General features: G+C 52.0%; 1 protein-coding gene across 2 annotated transcripts in view; it reads right to left on the bottom strand.

Annotated features, from left to right (window-relative positions):
- Positions 1-121: 121 nt before the first annotated feature.
- The window catches only part of IFT140 (intraflagellar transport 140), a 70,764-nt gene continuing 50,528 nt past the window's right edge, over positions 122-20,357 (bottom strand). For both annotated transcript variants that reach the window (XM_068147012.1, XM_068147013.1), the window contains 12 exons: positions 10,745-10,922; positions 7,738-7,928; positions 6,250-6,345; positions 5,753-5,885; positions 5,538-5,681; positions 4,664-4,789; positions 4,279-4,461; positions 2,903-3,109; positions 2,506-2,718; positions 2,256-2,422; positions 1,825-1,966; positions 122-388 (listed from right to left, as the gene is read on the bottom strand). In XM_068147012.1, coding sequence (XP_068003113.1) covers positions 188-388; positions 1,825-1,966; positions 2,256-2,422; positions 2,506-2,718; positions 2,903-3,109; positions 4,279-4,461; positions 4,664-4,789; positions 5,538-5,681; positions 5,753-5,885; positions 6,250-6,345; positions 7,738-7,928; positions 10,745-10,922 — 1,981 coding nt within the window. In that variant the 3' untranslated portion in view covers positions 122-187. The remainder of the gene's footprint in view (positions 389-1,824; positions 1,967-2,255; positions 2,423-2,505; positions 2,719-2,902; positions 3,110-4,278; positions 4,462-4,663; positions 4,790-5,537; positions 5,682-5,752; positions 5,886-6,249; positions 6,346-7,737; positions 7,929-10,744; positions 10,923-20,357) is intronic.

The raw sequence follows: 20,357 nt of genomic DNA, 5'->3' as shown, positions 1-20,357 counted from the left end.
TGGGTGGTGTTTGAGACAACTGTTCACTCCCGTGCTGTTGCTTGTACAGTCAAGCAGGAAGAATAAATGTCTTGGTAGTAACCAAAAAGCTTTGTCCCAGTGGTGTGTTGACTGGTGCCTGACCTCTGATAAGGACAGAATAAATGACTTAGTATTAAAGTCAGCTTTGCATTTGGTAAGTAAGCTTTCAAGGGTCTTCCACTTCATCAACCACTTCTTCCACCTCCTTGTTCTCCACACTGCTGTGGTGAATCTGTTCCGAGGCCAGGGCTTGGCTCAAGGGAACGCCAGCTCGGCGGTGCACTGCCTCCAGCGTCTGCTGAGTCACATAGTAGCTCAGGTTGTGGGGTGGGATTCTCTTCTGCAGCTCTTCTAGATACTGGTAAGCCTACAGGAGTGCAGAGAGACCACTGTTACTGGGGAGTGGGGCTGCTTCTTGTGTGAGTCCCTGTAAAAAGCACAGAATGTATCATCCAGTCCAACCCTCAACCCAGCACTAAACCATGTCCCTGACCGTGCCAGGTCTACACACTGCTTAAACACCTCTAGGGATGGTGACTCCAGCACTGCCCTGGGCAGACCATCCCAATGTTGAGAACCCTTTCAATGAGGAAATATTTCCTGATCCACAGCCTGAAACTCCCCTGGTGCAGCTTGGAACCATTTCCTCTGGTGCTGTCACTTGACACCAAGAAGCAGCAGCTGCTTGCTCCAAGCTCCCTTCAGAGAGTGGTAGAAAGTGATGAGCTCTCCCCTCAGCCTCCTCCAGACTGAACAAACCCAGCTCCCTCAGGCACTCCTCCCTCCCCTCTAGCAGACTGACACAGCCACCCAGCTTTGTGCCATCTGCAAAGATCCTGAGGGTGCCTCAATCTCCCCATCCAGATCCTTGATACTAAAGAGGACAGGCCCCAGGGCTGAACCCTGGGGGACACCACTGGTGACTGGGTGCCAGCCAGGTTTAGCTCCATTCACCACCACTCTTTGGGCCCAGCCATCAGCCAGCTTTTAATCCAGTGCAGAAGGCACTGAGCCAAGCCTTGCAGCAGGAGGTTCTGCAGGAGAATGCTGTGGGAGATAGTGTCAGAGGCTTTACTAAGGTCCAGGCAGACAATGTCCATGACACTTCCCTCATCCACTAGCCAGGTCACCTTGTAGAAGGTGAGAAGCATCTGCCTCAGTGCCCGGGTGAGCCCTTGGCAAGAGCTCAGTGCTGAGGGTTGCTAGCACTTAGCCATGAGTTTCTCACAGGCTGGTTTTGCATTCTCCTGACAGTGAAACTCTGCAAACAGAGGATCACAGGATCTTAGGGATTGGAAGGGACCTCTGGAGCTCTTCAAAAGCAATGTGCCAACCCAGGTAATCAGCACAGCTGGAGAAACCAGCCCCTGGCATGCTTCTGCCTCATGCTAAAGCAGGTGACAGTGCAGCCCAAGCACTGAGGTGTGTGGCACTCCTGCCCTGACTCACCAGTTCCTTTACCATTTTCTTTTGTGGCCCAAGTGGCAAGTGAAGGGCAGTGCCACTGCTGAGCCACACACCCAGACAGACCCTTCTGCTCCTACCTTGTGAGTGGGAGTGCTTCAGACCCCACCACTACTCACGCTCTGTGCCCTCTGAGCTTTCTTTTTCTCTTCAGTCCCATGAAACAAAAACCACTTTAACACTGCTACAGCTCCTGAGGTCTGGCACACCCTGCAGAGCTGTTCAGCTCTTGTATAGCAGCCTCCACGTGGAGGAGCTTCCTGTATGGGAAAGCCATCCCATGCTTGGTGCACAGAAAACAGGGGCCCTGTGGATGGGAAGGATGAAGGAGGAGCTCACCACACCAAACTCCTCCGCCCGCACATAGTGCTCCACCAGGAAGCCCAGGATGTCGCCGTGGCGGATGGCACTGTCCATGTCTTGCTCAGCCAGGAGAAGTTCACACTGTTTGACTGCTTCCTTGGGGTCCTCAGGGTACACTCTAGGAAAGAGCAGAAAGAGGAGAGCACGCAGCTGCTTGTCTGAGCAACAGGGAAGATTTTCTTTTCACTGCACTAATCACCAAAAAGCTGCTTCCCTAGGTCAGGACTCCTGCTTGCACTCCAGCTCATCTTTTCACCTTCCATCTCAACAGCAACTGAACAACCACAGCAGGCTAGAAACAGGCAGCAGCCTCTAGCAGTGGGTCTGAAACAAACTGCAGGCACCAGCAAAGCTTTCCTTCTTGTAGGGCATGCCTGCCACTGCACGCCCCGGGTGCTGCAGCTCACCTCTGAGCGTGGATGAATCGCTTCAGCAGGGTCAGCTTGCTTTGCAAGTGTGCCAGTTTGCTCTCCTGTTCCAGAGGGCTTTTGGTCTTTGCTTTTGCAAGGCACTTGTATGCTTCTGTCAGTGCTCCTTGTGCTTTCTCATAGTTCTGATACTCGTCGATTTCCACCTGCCAGAGGAGAAATGAGGTCAACATCTGGCTCCAGAGCTAACAAGCCAAGCACCTTCAGGACTCATGGAAGGGAGCTGTACCTGGGCGCATGCCTCATAGAATCCTGCCAGCAGGTCAAGGGCCCTTCCTTTGGAGTAGAAGCTGATGATGTTCTTCATGATCTCAGGGTCCTTCCTCCAGTCCAGGGACTGCAGGTAGTTGGCTGCCATGATATAAATCTCTCTCTGTTTGGAAACTCCCGCAAAGAAAACAATCTTCTTGGTATCTCCAGACTTCAGCAGTGCCCTCATAGCCTGCCAATGGAAAGGGAGCACAGGGGGAGAGGGAACAAAGCTGGCTGTGAATGCAAAAGCAGAAGCTCTGCTAAGGCTGCTGGGAAGGTGAACTCCCCAAAACAGCCCTGTTTGGAGCAATCTTAGGAGGGCAGCAGGCATGGCCTCTGGAGGTTTTTTTTTCACCCTGGGTAGCCAGGCTGACCTTTAACTTGTTCCCTGCTTCTGTGTATTTCTTGGTTGCCAGGTGGTAATTGCCCTGTCTCATGCAGCAGTCAGCAATTTGCTCCAGCAGCTCTCTCCGGGAGTCCTCAGACAGCTCCTTGCAGTCCTTAGAGAGTGTCATCTTCTCAGCCAGCTCCTCTGTGATGGTGAGGTTCTGCTCCAGGCAGAGCTGCAGAGCTTCGTGGTACTGAGGGGAGTGAGCAAGCAGTGAGCTGTGGCAAACACCACCATGGTGCTTCACATTGCTTGTGGTGTACCCTGGGGCTGTTCAGTCTGGAGAAGAGAAGGCTCTGAGGTGACCTAATTGTGGCCTTCCAGTATCTGAAGGGGGCCTACAGGAAGGCTGGGGAGGGACTTCTCAGGATCTAAGGTAGTGATAGGACTAGGGGGAATGGAATGAAGCTGGAGGTGGGGAGATTCAGGCTGGATGTGAGGAGGAAGTTCTTCCCCATGAGAGTGGTGAAGCCCTGGAATGGGTTGTCCAGGGAGGTGGTTGAGGCCCCATCCTGGAGGTGTTTAAGCCCAGGCTGGATGAGGCTCTGGCCAGCCTGATCTAGTGTGGGGTGTCCCTGCCCATGGCAGAGGGGTTGGAACTAGATGATCCTTGTGGTCCCTTCCAACCCTGACTGATACTATGATACCCTACAGAAGGGAGCTATCTAAGGCACAAAAGCTAGCAGCTGTGGAGGCTCCATCTAGAACACTGTTGTGTAGTTAACATCTCCCTGACAACAAAGTGGCAGGGTGAAAGGAAATGGCACCAGGGGAGGTTTAGGTTAGATACTAGAAGAAACTTCTCCACTAGAAGAGTTTTCAAACACTGGAACAGCCTGCCCAGGGAGGTGGTTGAATTCCCAAAAGTCAGGGAACAGTACAAGAAAGCCAGGAAGGGACTTTTGACAAGGGCTTGTAGTGATAGGATGAGAGGCAATGGACTGAGGCTTGAGGAGGGTAGATCTAGATGGGATCTTAGGAAGAAATGCTTGACAGTGAGGGTGGTGAGACACTGGAACAGGTTGTCCAGAGAGGTTGGGGATGCTCCTTCCCTGGGGGTGTTCCCAGCCAGGTCAGATGAGGCCTTGAGCAGCCCTGGTCTAGTGGGAGGTGTCTCTGCCCATGGCAGGGGGGTTGGAACTTGGTGATCTTTAAGATCCCTTCCAACCCAAGCCAGTCTATGACTATGACTCCATTTCCAGAGCTGAGCCAGGAGGCTCAGTCACTGCATGACAGGAGACTTTAAACCTTACAGACATCTCCAGCTGTCTGTTTAGCAGCAGGGATGGATGTGTCAGCACCTACAGAGCTGCTGTGCCCCTCCAGTTGTGCCTGGAAGGGAGCAAGGAAGCTGGCATGCACCTTTCTGGCTGCTAGCAGCAGCTCCACTGCCTTCTCATACTGGCCATGCTCAGTGAAGAAGTCAGAGCAGCGAGCTAGCAGGGCTGGGTCTGATTTCTCGTTCAGGTCTTCAGCAATTAGCTGCAGGGCCCCAAACTGCTGCGTGGCGAAGGCTAGCTCCAGGGCTTTGGAGAAATGTCCTGCCTGCAAAACGAAGAATGAGTCTTTAAAGAGCAGCATAAGCAGTGCAGAATCAGCTCACAGGCTGTGCTGGAGCACGACCCAGCATGAAGAGATGAGTACCAAACAGCACAGACAGTAACAATGGAGCTGGCTTACTGTTCCTCTGCTGCAGGAACTGCTGCAGTTTAAATCTGCTCTCTCTTTTAACTAAGACGACATTTACCTTGTGGTACAGCGTGACAGCTCGGTCCATTTGCTCCTTTTCCTCATAATAGCAGGCTGCCTCTATCATGTCTTCTGGAGAGCTCAGAAGAGCCAGGTTCATCAGCTGATCATCTAAGTTGTTTTCCTGTTCAAAAGCAAAGGTTGAGCTCTAGGGCTGCAGCAGAGTTGATGATTTTGGCAAGCCTCCCAGCTTCACCCCCCCCTCCCCCTCCAGCCCCTCTGTGTAAAACCACCCCCAGGAACTGTGAGCTGCAGCCATCATCATCTGTTTCAGGCAGTTTTCAGATATGAGAGAAGATAACATCTCATGGAGAATCACAGAATTGTCAGGGCTGGAAGGGACCTCAAAGATCATCCAGTTCCAATGCCCCTGCCCACTAGATCAGGTTGCTCAGAGCCCCATCAAGCCTGGCCTTAAAAACATCCAGGGATGAGGCTTCTACCACCTCCCTGGGCAACCTGCTCCAGTGTCTCACCACTCTCACAGTGAAGAACTTCTTCCTAACATCCAATCTGAATCTGTCCCCTTTTAGTTTTGCTCCATCCCCCCTAGTCCTATCACTACCCAACGTCCTAAGAAGTCCCTCACCAGCTTTCTTGGCCCCCTTAAGAGCTCAGCCTTTACTAAGGCAGCTGTTGTGGAAGATCTGGGTGACCTGCTCTAGTGGAGGATGTCCCTGCTCACTGCAGGGATATTGGTCTAGATGATCTTTGGAGGTCCCTTCCAGCTCAGGCAGAAGCCAGGTGCAGCATCCCAGGAGGTTCTGAGCAAGCAGAGGCTCACAGGAGGGGAGGGAGCCGGGCTGTGCCGCACCGGCCGTGCCGCACCGGCCATGCCACACCGGCCACGCGCGCTGGGCCCTGCCACGCACCTTGCAGAGGCGCAGGGCGTTGTTGAAGGCCTGGGCCCTGGTGTAGAAGTGCACAGCCTGCCTGACCTCCTCCTGGCTCTCGTACTGCCGCGCCAGGTGGTAGGAGGCGGCCCAGTTCCCTGTCTCGTTGGCGATCTCAGCAGCCTGCAAAGGGAAGCGCAGAGCTCAGCCTGGGGAGGAGGCTCCTGGGGGAGCGGGGGCACGGGCTGCCTCACCTTCTGAATGTTGCCCTGAAAGCAGTGGACACGGACCAGGGAAAAATAGTCCTGAGCCAGTGCATAGTATTTGAGTGCGGACTCCAGGTCGGACTGGCTCTCCAGGTACTGAGCCCACCACTTCCACAGGCTCCTAGAAAAGCAACGACAGGAGGTGTAGTTACAGGAGTTGCCACAGCCTGCACCCTTCTCTCTTGGGGATCCTGCTCTCAACAGCAGCTACATTTGTTCAGACTTTAGACAAGGTTTCACCCCAGCTCCGGGGTGACACCCAAAGGTCTGCACTGTAAGGGGGGCCAGCTTAGACAGCTAATGTGGTGGCTCTTGAACACGGTGCAGCATGCTCCTGAAAAGCTGCAGGAGGCTCTTAATGGCTAAGGCAGGGATTGAACTTGCAGCTGAGAGAAGATTCATGCTCCTCCTTCCCTGTTCTCTTCACAAGTTGTGTTTCAGACCTGAAAGTCCCATTTGGGAGAAGCAACAAGCACAGCACTGACTTGTCTTGCATCTTGTTGACGTAGTTCTCCAGGGCTTGCAAGTCTTCCGAGAGCATTCGGGGCACCTCGAACCGGTGGGTGTCTGACTTCTCATAGCTGCAGGGAAGAACAGATTGGATGTGAAACAGCCACCTTCCTACCACCTCCACTGAAAGCTGTCTGACAGCTAGAGAGGGACAACACTGAGAACGCTGCTCCAGCTGGTATGGTCACCCTCAGACCAGCTGCAGTCTGCCAGCATCATCAGAAATATGGTCAATGGTGCTGGCAAGGCCCCTGGAATAGGAGAGGCAGTGTGAAGACAGGGCAGTACATACTTTAAAAGTGACAGGAATGGTCCAAAGAAATATCCCAGAAAGCTCCCCAAACATCAAGCACATCTCTGTACAGCTGGCTGAAAAGGTGACAAGAGCCCTGGGCTCCTCATCTTGCCCAGCTTTTCTGCCATCTTCAGCCTCTTTTCCACTTTTTCACTGCACTCCTGCCACCAGTTTCTGTTACAGTCTCTCCTCACCTCCCTGCCCACCTTGATCACCTTCATAGAATCATAGACTCAATAAGGTTGGAAAAGACCTCAAAAATCATCAGGTCCAACCTGTCACCCAACACCTCATGACTACTAAATCATGGCACCAAGTGCCACCTCCAATCCCCTCTTGAACACCTCCAGGGATGGTGACTCCACCACCTCCCTGGGCAGCACATTCCAGTGGCCAATCTCTCTCTCTGGGAAGAACTTTCTCTTCACCTCAAGAATAAACCTCCCCTGGTGCAGCTTCAGACTGTGTCCTCTTGTTCTGGTGCTGCTTGCCTGGGAGAAGAGACCAACCCCCACCTGGCTACAACCTCCCTTCAGGTAGTTGTAGAGAGCACTAAGGTCTCCCCTGAGCCTCCTCTTCTCCAGGCTGAACAATCCCAGCTCCCTCAGCCTCTCCTCATCTGCCTCATCACATCAGAGCTCTACTTTGACTCTGGACAGAAGTCATCTTAATATTAAATTGTGAGGCTTCCTATGCTAAACCTCCTAAACCCAAGATTTCAGACCAGTGGAACACAGTAAGAATCTTCTCCCCTAACCTCTCTAGGGACTCACCAGTCACAGGGGAGGGCCAGGCACAAGAAGCACCCAAGTCAGACTAAATTCTGCCACAGCAGTTGTGCCTGGGACTCTCAGGAGAAGTAAACAAGTGTTTTCATGTCATGGAAAAGGAAGGAAAAGAGGGCAATGGTCTTCTAAAGACCAGTACAGGCCTGGATATTAGTGGGATTCAACTGTCCCCTACAAGACACTTAACCTTTCTGTGCTGGGCTTTGTTAGCCTGGGAGGGTGCTGGGAAGGTTATTTTAACAATGCTGTCACTCCACGAGATAGAAAGCACCAGAAACAGGAAAAGCCTTCAATTAACTATTAGTGGTCATCATCATCAGTGCTCCTTAGGCTGCCTCCAGCCTTCCCAGGAGGACACAGCTCCAACCCCGAGTGCTTACTGGGTCAGGGCAAGGCTGTGCTCTCCGGTGGCCTCCAGGTGCTTGGCGTAGTTGTAGTAGGTGGTGCGCAGGTGAACCCTGTCGTGAGCCTCGGCTGTCTGGATGGCTTTCTGCCACTGGTTGGAGGCCTGGTAGAACTTGTTGAGCAGGTCATAGCGCTTGCAAGCCTTGTAGAGCTGCTCTGCCTCCTCCTGCAAGCAGAGCACACACAGACCCCTCTCAGCTCTCTGCTGTCCCTCCGGCAGACACTGCTCTGCCCAGCAGCTCAGCAGCGCAGGTCCCCGGCAGCGAGAGCCCCAGCTGCCCGGGCAGGGGGTTCAGCCACCTCGGGGTAGGCAGCCTGGAATAGCACAGTACTGGGAAACAGGATGTTTGTGTGAAAATAAGGAAAGCACTCAGATCCTGGCACTTACTGTACAGGAGTGACCGGGGGGTGACATGAGCAAGCCACTGCTGTCATCAGGAGCAGAAACCACCTCAGGAAGGGGAGATGTGCTCGTGTGGGGCCACAGCTAACAGCCACGCGGCCTGCCCGGAGCTGAGGTCCAGGAGAAGGTCCTGAGCCGAAACGTGGGCTTTTGGCAAGAAGGTGTTACGTGCCAGGGAAGCTGTGCCACCCCTGAGCAGGTCTCAGAGGCAGAAATGCTGCTGGGGGATAACTGGAGAGCCGTCCCTGGGAATAAACGCTAGCAGCCTGGGACAGAATTAGAACAGGAGGGCTCCGCGGGCGCTGACGCAAGGGCAGGCAAATCTGGAACTATTATTTTTGCACTTGGAGATGTACTCCCGTGGAAGGAGCATTTTCCTGCTCCACCCAACTGCTGTCCAGCTGAACACTATACTTAGCAAATTGAGATTATCTGTTCCAGACAGAAAAATGGTTTCTGGCCCTTGTTGTTTACCATTTCCAAAAAGCATAGAGAGCGGAGCTGGAAGCTGCCTGCACCACGACTCCGCGAGGTGGAGAAAGAGGCAGGAGATCTGCCTCCCCTTTGCTGCAGCTCCCCTCCACTTCTCTGAAAAGATCTAAACATCCCCCCTCAGGAGTACTGGCACTTTGCAGCCTCGTAGCTTTCTCTGCCAGGAAGCTTTTCCAAACATTTCATTTGAATTTTCCTTTACTTCTTCACTTCAGCTCAGAACAGTTTCTCTCCCTGGCATTTAGACTTTTTAAAGCAGTTGGAGACTGCTCAACACCTTTTAAAGCCAAATCCTTATTCTCTGGCTATCTTAAAGATTTCCTTGCCTGTGAAATCTTTCCAGGAGCCTAACAATTTGCACTCATGTTCTCTGAACTCTTCCATTTCATTGAGGTTTTGTCCAGTAATGAGGTACTTAAGGGTGGATGTCATAGTATCATAGTATCAGTCAGGGTTGGAAGGGACCACAAGGATCATAGTATCAGTCAGGGTTGGAAGGGACCACAAGGATCATAGTATCACAGTATCAGTCAGGGTTGGAAGGGACCACAAGGATCATAGTATCTTAGTATCAGTCAGGGTTGGAAGGGACCACAAGCATCATCTAGTTCCAACCCCCCTGCCATGGGCAGGGACACCCCACACTAGATCAATGCTCTATCTGTAGCTGCAACAGACCCGCAGACAGAAGCTATCAAATCAAAGCCCCAGGATGTGGTGTCTCCCCCAACACAGCCCCTGAAAGACTTCTGCTGTCACAGCACTCTGCCATTTTTAGTCTAATCTGTGATTTCTTATGAGCTGTGGGGTATTGCATCAGTTCTCCTGGCCCAGGTTTTATGATCCTGCAGATCATAGGTGATCCTTGATGTCCCTTCCAACCTGGTATTCCATGACTCTGTGAATCATATGCCTGGATCTCTGATGGTTCCCAAACTAAAGGTCATTGATGAAGACTCTCAAGACAGCACACTGACTGGAATACATCTTCTTATCATTCTTCTAACTGCTGAGTGCTCTGGTCAGCTTTCCACCCCTGTGACAAGGCTGGTCTCAAGCCCATTTTAGACCTCAGCCCCTGTGGCAGTTGAGGGGATTGGGTTCAGGCTATGGGAAGAGAAGGTCCCTTTTGGTAGGTGTTTGCCTCCAAGGGAGGGCTGCCCCATGCACCAGAGTGCAGGCAGAACAGCCTGAGCACATCCTCTGGCTCTGCTGTGTCCAGGCAAGCTACTGCTCCCATGACAGGAGAAGCTGGGTTGGAAATCTGGGTGACTGCAGGCACCCCCAGGACAGCACAAGCAGCAACTGTGACTCCTCAGAGCATTCCAACCCTGCAGGAAACATCAATTTTGCCTAAACTGCTTACATGCCTTAAGCCAGCCCTCGCTCTCTGGCAGAACTCAGCTTTAGCCTTTCACTCTACAAACAAACATGTCAAAGTGGAACTTGTATTTCCCATACTGGGCCCTCAAATGTGTTTGTTGAAACTAGGATACTTTAAAAGTACATCCTTTTCTTAACCTAGAATGATTAAGCTTGGGAGAATTCTGCCCCAGGAAAGCATTCTGTCTGATTTGTGTTTCACACAAAGCACACCTTGAAAGCACGTGTTTCCTCCGCTCAGCACTTGCCTTCGTTCAGCAGCTTCTCACAAGCCAGTGCAAGTCCCAAATAGATTCTGTCCAGCACTTAGAAAAACAGACAAATTCATTTCCTATACCCTTAGGCAGCTCTGGAGCCTGGCCCTCTTATTCTGCCAGCTTCTGCCACACTGATTCTCATCTCCTCTTTGAGGACCACGATAAGGCTGAGGGGAGTGCTGAGGGAGTGCAGGGAAAGCCCCTGCTGAGTGGCGCAGGACTCACGCAGCACGGGGCTGTGCAGTGCTGAAGGAGATGCCTACTGCCCTAGGATGAAAACTCAACTACAGTTCAGTGACTGTCACAACTATTCTTCATCACCCCCTGGGAGCCTGGCACTAGGCTTTACTCCTCTCCAGGGTTTTTGGATCTCCACAGGCAGTTTCTCCTAGTTGTCCCTAGGGCGGGGGGTGGCCGCTCCCGGATGCGCAGGTTGTTGGGGTTTACCAGCATGCCCAGCTGAACGGCCAGCACAGCCACTCTGGCCTCCTGCTCGGGTTCCTGCTCGGCCTCCCGCAGTGCCTTGGCTCCTCTGGCATGCCCCATGTTTCCCAGGCAGATCCTGGCGACGTCAAGCCTCTGAGTCTTCACGCACATGCGAGCCATGTTCTCCCAGACAGCCTCGCTGTGAGAAACAGGAGAGCTGTTAGGGTGTCGCAGCCACAGCTGGGGTGCTGAGCGGGTCAGGTGCCAGGAAAGAGGAGAGTGGAACACTGGATGTACTGGACATCCAGCAGCTGGATGTACCAAGGGAACTCCAGCTTCTGTGCAGAGATTGAAGAGGAACAGAAATAGCCTCAGACATCAAGATTAGTTCTGGAGCTGCATGCCCACGGCCTAGAGGAAACGTGGGCTTTGGTTTACACCAGTGCCTAACCAAAGCAGTTCTGTTAGCAGCTGTAGAAACAGTCATTGTGCTCCCATCACTGTGGCTTTGCTGCAGCTGCAAGAGACAGACACTGCCAACCCCCCACATCAATGTTCAGAATTCCCAATGGAAACAATGAGGACAAGAAGAGTGTGCAGAGACTCCTCAGGAGATGCTACTCAACAGCCATCTGCTGCACTACACTTTCCTGAGGGGCAATGGCTCCTGCCAGCTCCAAAGCTCAGAGGGAGCTGCTGCCTCAGGGATTCCTCTTTAGGAGCTCTTGACCCATGCACAGCCTGCCCAGGGCCACCTCAGCACCCATGCCAGACAGTGGGCTCCCAGATGTACCTCTGCCTTGAGGGGATGGAGCTCTGCCATCCCACCTCTTCCTCCTCCACTCCAAACCATTTGCCAAGAGGCTCCAGCAGCAGGGTACTGCTTGGCTGCAACAGATGTAAAAAAGAAACCTCTCCAGCTGCTGGGCTCTGCTTTTGTCTTCTTTAGGCAAGCACTGCTTTCCCGACAGGCCCTGCTGGGCAGATGGGGAGCACTCAGCAGAGTTCAGTACTGTGGTCAGATTGGACCAAAGACACTGTAACCTGGAGGTGTTCCCAGCAGAGCAGTGCTAGGACCCATCCAGCACAGAGACCAAAGCAAAAGACAGCCCAAGAGCACAAGCATGGTGAAAGACAAAAACACTGCCTCCCTCTGACCGTCCCTTCTGATGGAACTTTGGGATGAATGTTTCATCTAATGACCCTGGCCCTGCTCTGCACAGCAGAGTTCCCATTCTCCCACTGGAGCTAAGGGTGGCAGCTGCATGGAGGAGAACCCACAGCCAAACTTCCTCCCCTGGCACACGCGGAGCTGCAGCAGGGGCTGGCTCCCTCCAGCAGACACATCCCTCACAAGAAGGGCACAGCTCTGGGGAGGCACAGGCAGGTAATACTTGAATTTTCTTCCTGCAGCAGAATACTACAAAACTTTATTTGCTTTGAGAGACCATTCCAGCATCACACTCCATACACTGCTGCCTAGGTGCCTAAGTGGGCAAGGATTTCTGACACAGCAACGTGCCACTTGCTTGTGAAACCCATCTTCGTATGCAGCCATCACACAACTCTTACTGCATTTGTTTGATGTTCTGGTTTAATCCATTGTTTATTGCACCTTAATGAAGAAATAGCAAGGTGCTAGAGTCACACCCCCCTGTGAAATGCAAAAGATCCACAGTACTCAGCAACTACTCAACAACAACCCCTCCACTGCACACACAGCACAGCAGAGGCACAAACCATGGAGCTCTTGACCGCCACAGAGCTCTGTGGCCAAGCCTGGGCTGGGCAGCATCACAGAACCCATCTCACCTAAACCACAGAGGGATAATGCAGCAGATCCCAAACATGGGCAAAGGCCAGGACACTGGGACTGATAGTTTCATAGTTTCATAGTTTCATTCAGGGTTGGAAGGGACCACAAGGATCATCTAGTTCCAACCCCCCTGCCATGGGCAGGGACACCCCACACTAGATCAGGCTGGACAGAGCCTCATCCAGCCTGCTCTTAAACACCCCCAGGGACGGGGCCTCGACCACCTCCCTGGACAACCCATTCCAGGGTTTCACCACTCTCATGGTGAAGAACCTCCTCCTCACATCCAGCCTGAATCTCCCCACCTCCAGCTTCATTCCATTCCCCCTAGTCCTATCACTACCTGATATCCTGAGAAGTCCTTCCCCAGCCTTCCTGTAGGCCCCCTTCAGATACTGGAAGGCGACAATTAGGTCACCTCGGAGCCTTCTCTTCTGCAGACTGAACAGCCCCAACTCCTTCAGTCTGTCCTCATAGGAGAGGTGCTCCAGCCCTCTGATCATCCTCGTGGCCCTTCTCTGGACACGTTCCAGCACCTCCACATCCCTCTTGTAATAGGGGCTCCAGAACTGGACACAGTACTCCAGGTGGGGTCTCACCAGGGCTGAGTAGAGGGGGAGGATCACCTCCCTTGACCTGCTAGCCACACTTCTCCTGATGCAGCCCAGGATCTGATTGGCTTTGCGGGCTGCAAGTGCACACTGAGAGCTCATGTTGAGCTTTTTGTCCACCAGCACCCCCAAGTCTCTCTCCTCAGGGCTATCCTCCAGCCAGTCACTGCCCAGCCTGTATTTGTGCCTGGGATTGCCTCGACCCAGATGCAGGACCCTGCACTTGCTCTTATTGAACTTCATGAGGTTGGCCTGTGCCCACCTCTCCAGCCTGTCAAGGTCCCTCTGGATGGCCTCCCTTCCCTCCAGCGTGTCTGCTGCACCACACAGCTTGGTGTCATCAGCAAACTTGCTGAGGGTGCACTCAATGCCACTGTCCATGTCCCCCACAAAGATGTTGAATAAGATAGGTCCCAGGACTGATCCCTGAGGGACTCCACTTGTCACTGGCCTCCACTGGGACATGGAGCCATTGACAGCCACTCTTTGGGTGCGGCCATCAAGCCAGTTCCTTATCCATCTAGTGGTCCACCAATCAAACCCATGTGTCACCAGTTTGGACACCAGGATGTGGTGTGGGACAGTGTCAAAGGCTTTGCTCAGGTCCAGGTAAACGACATCAGTTGCTTGCCCCTCATCTATTAATTTTGTCACCTGCTCATAGAAGGCCACCAGGTTGGTCAGGCAGGATTTGCCCTTGGCAAAGCCATGCTGACTGTTCCCAATCACCTCTTCACTATTCTTTTGAGCGAGTAGTGACTCCAGGAGGATCTGTTCCATGATCTTTCCAGGCACAGAGGTGAGACTGACTGGCCTGTAGTTCCCTGGTTCCTCCTTCTTGCCCTTTTTGAAGATGGGGGCAATGTTTCCCCTTTTCCAGTCTGTGGGGACTTCACCAGACTGCCAGGACTTTTGAAATATAATAGAGAGGGGTTTAGCAACCTCATCTGCCAGTTCTCTCAGTACCCGTGGGTGTAACCCGTCGGGTCCCATGGACTTGAACACTTTCAGGTTCTTCAGATGATCACGAACCTGATCTGCACTTACAATGGGCAGTTCTTCCTCCCTGTCCCTGGCTTTGACTTCCATAACATCAGGAGTGTGGCTAGAGGCCCTTGCAGTGAAGACTGAGGTAAAGAAGTTATTAAGTACCTCAGCCTTTTCATCATCCACCACAGCTCCTACAGAAAGACCAGATCTTTAGCCAGAACCTCAGTTTGCCTTCACCCTAGAAAGAGGGCTCCAGCTCCTCTACCTCACAGGTGATCAGAGAGAACAGACACCTTTCACAGCTCTGAATGCTTTGTCAGAGCTTGCCCTTCCAAACTATTCATCTTGAGGCACCTGGCAGACCTGCAAGCAAGGGATGGGTTTAAAGAACAACCTGGGTTCGTTTCTCCATGTCTTGGGAAGACCAGCCTCGACCTTGGGGCAGCACAGCCTCCCTCACAGCCTGACATCTCTAGCACCAGAGCAAGAGTCTTGCCCATTAGTGTGGCTGCTTTTCAGGCATGTGAGCAAATTAATGCAGGTCTGGTTAAGGAACAAGGAGGTACAGAACAAGCTCACTTTAGCCCCAGGCAAAACCATGTTAGCGTAGCAAGAAAGACCAATCTGCCCTTGCACCCCTGAAAGGCAGCAACTCTTCTTCCCAGACCTGGCCCCATCACAGTGTATAAAATGCCAAGTAATGATTTACCCTGCCCCCAGCTCATGCTCTGAGAATTTCCTGTTCTTCCCCTCCTCCTCCTCCTTTCCCCACTGTGGAAGGCTGCTTGCATCTGCACTTCATCAGCCAAAGCTGGAAGCTTAATGAAGAGCAGCCGCTGTGTGAGCGGAGCCATGGGAACAGGCTCCCCAGACAGCCGGGGGGAGAGACCCTGCCCGTGAAGCACGGGAGGCAATGGGCTGCAGCTGCACTCCAGGCTGCCCAGGCTCCAGGTCACATCAACAGAGCTATGGACTTGGAAAGCAAATTCTGACAAATTCTAGCCTCTTAAGGCTAGACACAAGTTTTAGCACACGAGTGATGAAAAAGTTTTTCTTCCCTTACCTTTTATCTCTTGCCTCTGGTCTCTCATGAAACCACCTTTCCAACATCTGATTTTAGACCCCCTTCTGTTCTTGGATATTTTCCATTGCCCATTTTCCATGAAAGTTCAAAGGAAAAAATCCAGTAAGTGGAGTATTTGTTTACAAGTCCTGGAGGCTTATATTTCTGAAACCCCTCACTACCAAGTCTCTCTCCCTCTGTTTGATGGGGTGTGTTTGGAAAATAAACATCTGTGCCATCTCTGGCCTCTAAGTATCTTGATCAGGAAGAAAGAAGGCTCTCACTTGCCAATGTGGGCCCCCCTTTGCTGAGCAGGACCCCGAGCATCCTGCTTTACACAAGTACTGTGTAATGCAAAGGGAAACACTACCAGCATTATCTGTAATCAGAGATTATATATACATTATATAGAACAGTCCATTGTTGCACCCCTAGAACATATGGGTACAGATAAGGTATCACATCCCCAGTGCACACATCCTGGAGGGAGTGGGTGTCCCTGAGTGCCTCAGGCACAGCCTGGGCCATCAAAAATGGAAATAAACCCCCAAGTGGGAGAGCCTTTGCTGACAAAGCAGCCTCACCCCTCTAGCCCCAAACAAACCTTGCAAGAAATCCAAGGCACATCCTCAGCAGCTTGGCCAACCAGGACTGCAGTGGAGGCACCATCCTGGTGGCCAGCGCTTGCTACAAGACCTGCCCTGATGTGAACTGGGCTGGGCTGGCCACGAGGCTGCAGGGCACAGGGCACCACCCTTCCCCAGCCACCATCCGCTGCCTACGTGCTGCTGGGGGGGTTCTGTGCAGAGGAAAAGGATGGGACAAGCAGGTGCCGCTTCCTAAGGAAGATTAACATCTGTTGGTGGTTTTCAAATGCTAATCTCTTGCCTGGACTTCAGCAACTCGAAGTTACACCTTCAAACCCCTGAAAAAACCTGCCAGAGTCGTGAAACTGTCATCTGGCTGACAGGCACAACAGAGGGGGATGATTGCCACCAGATAACTCCTTTATGATCAGCTGTGATCTGACAGAGCACTAAGGGGATAGCAGCATCATGCTGTGGGCCAAAACAGCTACAGAGGGCTCAGGCATGGCCAGGTGAGACAAATTAGGATACCTAAGGTTAGCAGGGATGAAAAGCTGATCACTTACAAGTGCTGTGGAAAACTTTAAACACCTCTATAAAAATGGAGAGAGATCTTCTCTTTAAATAAGAGTTAAAAACCCCAGGTTGGTGGCTTGCTGCTCTCTTGTAGCCCAGAAAAAAAAGCTCAGGGCTTGAAACTATTGGAGGTAGACAATTAATATTTGATGCTTTAAAAATGCATTGTATCAGATTCTATTTCTGCCTGATCAGTGGGACTAAAAGATAACAGGGAGCTAAATTGTTACACATGGAAAGCTGCAGCAATTCAGTGAGATTCCTGACAGCATTCATCACATGAAATGAAGGCTTCTCTGAGGAGCATGTGGGGCATTTTTCATGCATGACCAAAGCACTGAAAGCTGTCCAAATTATTCCTAAAAGCTCTCCCCTCTCAGAATCAGAGCCTTGGATAATGCAACAAAAGCTTTACAGAGCAGTGTTTGTAACACCATACTAAATGCACACTTTTGTCTACTCCAAACTTCTCCTGGTAAAGCCAACACCAAGCTGTCGCTCAGGGTGCGTTGTGTTGAACAAGACTTGTAACCTAGGAAGTGCACCAAGTACTACAGTGAATCTGCTGGTGCATAGCACTTGAGTACTGTGTCCGTGTCCCATTCTGGGCCTCTCAGTTTAAGAAGGACATTGAGACTCTTGAACCTGTCCAGAGAAGGGCAACAAGGCTGGGGAGAGGCCTTGAGCACAGCCCTGTGAGGAGAGGCTGAGGGAGCTGGGGTTGTTTAGCCTGGAGAACAGGAGGCTGAGGGGAGACCTTGCTGTCTACAACTCCCTGAAGGGTGGCTGTAGCCAGGAAGGAGTTGGTCTCTTCTCTCAAGCAACCAGCACCAGAACAAGAGGACACAGTCTCAAGCTGTGCCAGGAGAGGTTTAGTCTGGAGGTGAGGAGAAAATTCTTCACAGAGAGAGTTGTTGGCCATTGGAATGTGCTGCCCAGGGAGGTGGTGGAGTCCCCATCCCTGGAGGTGTTCAAGAGGGGACTGAACATGGCACTTAGTGCCATGGTCTAGTCATGAGGTCTGTGGTGACAGGTTGGACTTGACGATCTTTGAGGTCTCTTCCAACCTTGGTGATTCTGTGATAGATGTCGATAGAGACTTCCACAAGGTGGTTTCTTAAGGATCAGAAGGATTCCTAAGCTGCTTTGGACTGGAAGCACAAGATCTCTGAGTGAGGATGGAGAAGGGCACTGGCTGTAAACATGCCAACAAGAACCATTTGATTAAAACAGTAACAAAACCAAATAATTGGAACCATTCTGGTATGAGCAGGCTGGGGAAATGTACCAGATCTTTTGCCCTGGTGTCATCTACTGGTTTAGGCAATTCCCCAGTTTTACACCTTCAGACATTGTTGTCAGTTGAAGAGAACAATAAAGAGTCATTTGCCTAGTGACAAAATAATACAGAAAATATTACATGCCCTGTGTAAACAGCTGTAAGCTATTGGGTAGTAGATGGACCAGCTCAGGATGGAAGCAATTCGTTATCCCATGTAATCCAAACCACTGGGGTTCTGGAAGTACCATAGTACATTTACACAACTGGTTTCCCCCCCAGAAAGCCCCCAAAATGCTTTATAAGCTGCTGTGTTTCCCCTGCCACTCTCTAGCATGGCACAAACCATTAGCCATCAGCTAGTTGTCCAGACAACAACATCCACCTGATGTTTTGCCATGGGGAAAAAAAGTCCCCAATGTGCTTGGCTGAATTCTTGCAGGCAGCAGCAATGCTACCTTGCCTTGCTCCTCAGACACTCTTCACACTAGTGCACTGTCCCTGCAGTGCCACTGTCCACTCTGCTCTGTAAGCCACCATCCAGGCTCCCAGAACAGCTTCCATCATCACAAAAACTTGTCCCAAAGCATTTGTGATGTGGCAGTCCCACCACATGGACTTACAATTACACATCCTTTTAAGAGATCACCCACCACCACCACCACAGCTGGAAGGGTGACACTTCTGATCAAAGGTCAGCTTTGTCACCAATCCCAGTGCCACCTTCTGTGGCAGTGAAATGATCCACTTGGCTCATCTGCATCCCTTCCCAGCCTCAACTCACTGCACAGCCACCTACCATCTGTGATTCTCACCTGCAGTACTGCATCCAGGTCTGGAGCCCTTCATATAGGAAGGACATGGACCTGATGGAGTGGGTCCAGAGGAGGGCCACAAAAATGATCAGGGTGTTGGAGCACCTCTGCTACAAGGACAGCCTGAGGGAGCTGGGGGTGTTCAGCCTGGTGAAGAGGAGGCTCCAGGGAGACCTAATAGCAGCCTGCCAGTATCATAGTATCAGTCAGGGTTGGAAGGGACCACAAGGATCATCTAGTTCCAACCCCCCTGCCATGGGCAGGGACACCCCATACCTCCAGGGATGGGGCCTTGACCACCTCCCTGGACAACCCATTCCAGGGTCTCACCACTCTCATGGGGAAGAACCTCCTCCTCACATCTAGCCTGAATCTCCCCACCTCCAGCTTCATTCCATTCCCCCTAGTCCTATCACTACCTGAGATCCTGAAGGGGGCTACAGAAGGATGCAGGGAGGCTGTTTACGAAGCCTGCAGCAATAGGATGGAGGACAATGGCTTCAAACTAGAAAAGAGCAGATTTAGATTGGACATTAGGAACAGGTTCTTTACTGGGTGGGTGGTGGAACACTGGAACAGGTTACCCAGGGAGGTGGTTGGGGCCCCATCCCTGGAGATATTCAAAGTGGAGCTCAACAGGGCTCTGGACAGCCTGATCTAGTTGAGGATGTCCCTGCTGACTGCAGAGGAGGGTTGGACTAGATGACCTTTGGATGTCCCTTCCAACACAGACCCTTCTATGATGCTATGTGCATTGGGTCAGTACAGATTTGTTGACTAAAGGCACATTAACTCAGCTGGTAAAACAGAACTGCTGTAAAATTACATCAGTTTCTAGTCTCATTTATTACTTGCAGTGATATGAATTGTTGTGCCAACACCTCAGGTGCGGCGGGCACAACGCAGCTGCGGCTGGTGGTACAGGTACTCTGCCACCACTTATCACCACTCCCTCTGCAGGCTGTGGACAAGAATATCAGACCTCTATTTCACAATACACTATTTAATATCACACCTTAGGTGGTATTTTTTCAGTCTGAAAAGTTCTGGCAGGCCCTGCTCAAAGCTGGGCAGAACCTCAGGCTGAACACTGAGGGGCAGAAGAACTTGTGCTGGGCATCGCTGCCCTCGCCCCAGTCCTGTGGAGCACCTGGAGCAGCAGCTGATGGAAACAAGACAGAGCAAGCAGCCATTCGGAGAGCTGGTCTCTGCAAGGCCCCTCTGGAAACAGTCCCTGCTCAGGGAGGGTTTAAAAAGGTCCTCAACAACTCTTTTCTAAGCCACTTCTTCGGGCTGCTTCCCTTGTGGCTTGGCAGCAGCCAGTGCTGCACTCCTGGCTTGTTGCACAGTGATCAATTCCATTCTGAATGGTGAACTGAGGCATTGGAGTAGCAACTGGCAGCAGATTTCCATCCTCTGGGCATTGAAGGAAGGTGGCCTGGCTCCTCAGAGCACTGAAGAGCCACCAGCATGCCCAGGAAAGCAGGACACGGGGCTCAGGGCTGAGCCAGCCCCGCGCAGGCGCAGTGCAGCAGTTTTCACCTTCATTCACAACCTCACTCTTGCAACTGCCTCTTCAGATGCCTCCAAACTCGTTTGGTTGTCAGGCTGAGAATCCTCAGCTTTTATATTTTCTGTTTATGTGCCATGGTCCCTCCTCGGGTTGTAGAGAGGAAGGGGGACACCGGTGGATGCCCCCCAGCACTGCTTTCCCCACACTGTCCAAGAGCTAACACCAGTATCGTTTGGCTTTCAGCACAAAGTGTTTTGAAGCCCCTGTTCTCCACCCGTTCCTGCAGACCTGACTGCCGGAGGGAGAGCTGAGGCTGGGGGCTTGTGGTTCGCCTGTTGAAGAGGAGCTCTGAGTTGCTGTGATTTGCTCCTTGGGCTGCCGGCG

Source organism: Melanerpes formicivorus, unplaced genomic scaffold, assembly GCF_026170545.1.
Source record: "Melanerpes formicivorus ecotype bairdi unplaced genomic scaffold, bMelFor1.0.p_v2 SCAF_14, whole genome shotgun sequence".
Classification (NCBI taxonomy): domain Eukaryota; kingdom Metazoa; phylum Chordata; class Aves; order Piciformes; family Picidae; genus Melanerpes; species Melanerpes formicivorus.
Note: the sequence above shows the minus strand (reverse complement) of the source record. Positions and strands in the feature narration are given on the sequence as shown.